General features: G+C 65.1%; 1 protein-coding gene across 1 annotated transcript in view; it reads left to right on the forward strand.

The window, feature by feature from the left end:
• Positions 1 to 369: 369 nt before the first annotated feature.
• FEV (FEV (ETS oncogene family)) overlaps positions 370 to 527 on the forward strand; it is a gene marked incomplete at its 5' end in the record, with an annotated part of 3,193 nt that continues 3,035 nt past the window's right edge. The window contains one exon of the mRNA XM_010145549.1: positions 370 to 444. Within this exon, the coding sequence (XP_010143851.1) occupies positions 370 to 444 (75 nt within the window). The remainder of the gene's footprint in view (positions 445 to 527) is intronic.

Raw genomic sequence — 527 nt, forward strand, 5'->3', positions numbered from 1 at the left:
GCCGTCTTCTCCCTGAACTCCTCCACTTGTCCTTCCTTCCACTCGTCGCTCCTGCCACCCATTCTTCCACACCACCCGCCTACTCTCCCTCTCCCCCTGCCCCACAGCTCTCTCCCTCTATCCCTCTCTCCTCCCTACCCCAGCCTGCGGGATTTTCTATTCCTATTTAAGAGCTTCCCCGGCTCGGTCGGAAATCGGATTTCCTTTTTCCTGGACGCGTTTCCTGGCTTCACCGCGGCGGCGGGTCAGGCGAGGGGGAGCGGCCGGGGACTGCGGAGAGGCTGCTTGCGGGTAGGCACCGGGGGGTGACGGTCCCGCCTGGCTCCAGCTCCCCCTCCACTCCCACCCGCACCCCCTTTTCGCCCCCAGATCCAGTCGGGGAAACTTTGTTCAAAGACGGGAAGACCCAGACTTGGGGGTCTCTCAGCCCCGGCGTGCAAAAAGGTAAGAGCACTGCTGCCCCTTCCCCAGGAACCGGCCCCGCTCTGCCCGGCCCGCCCGAAGCGGGGGTCCCCGGGACACATGCA

This window comes from Buceros rhinoceros, unplaced genomic scaffold, assembly GCF_000710305.1.
Source record: "Buceros rhinoceros silvestris isolate BGI_N320 unplaced genomic scaffold, ASM71030v1 scaffold33511, whole genome shotgun sequence".
Lineage (NCBI taxonomy): Eukaryota > Metazoa > Chordata > Aves > Bucerotiformes > Bucerotidae > Buceros > Buceros rhinoceros.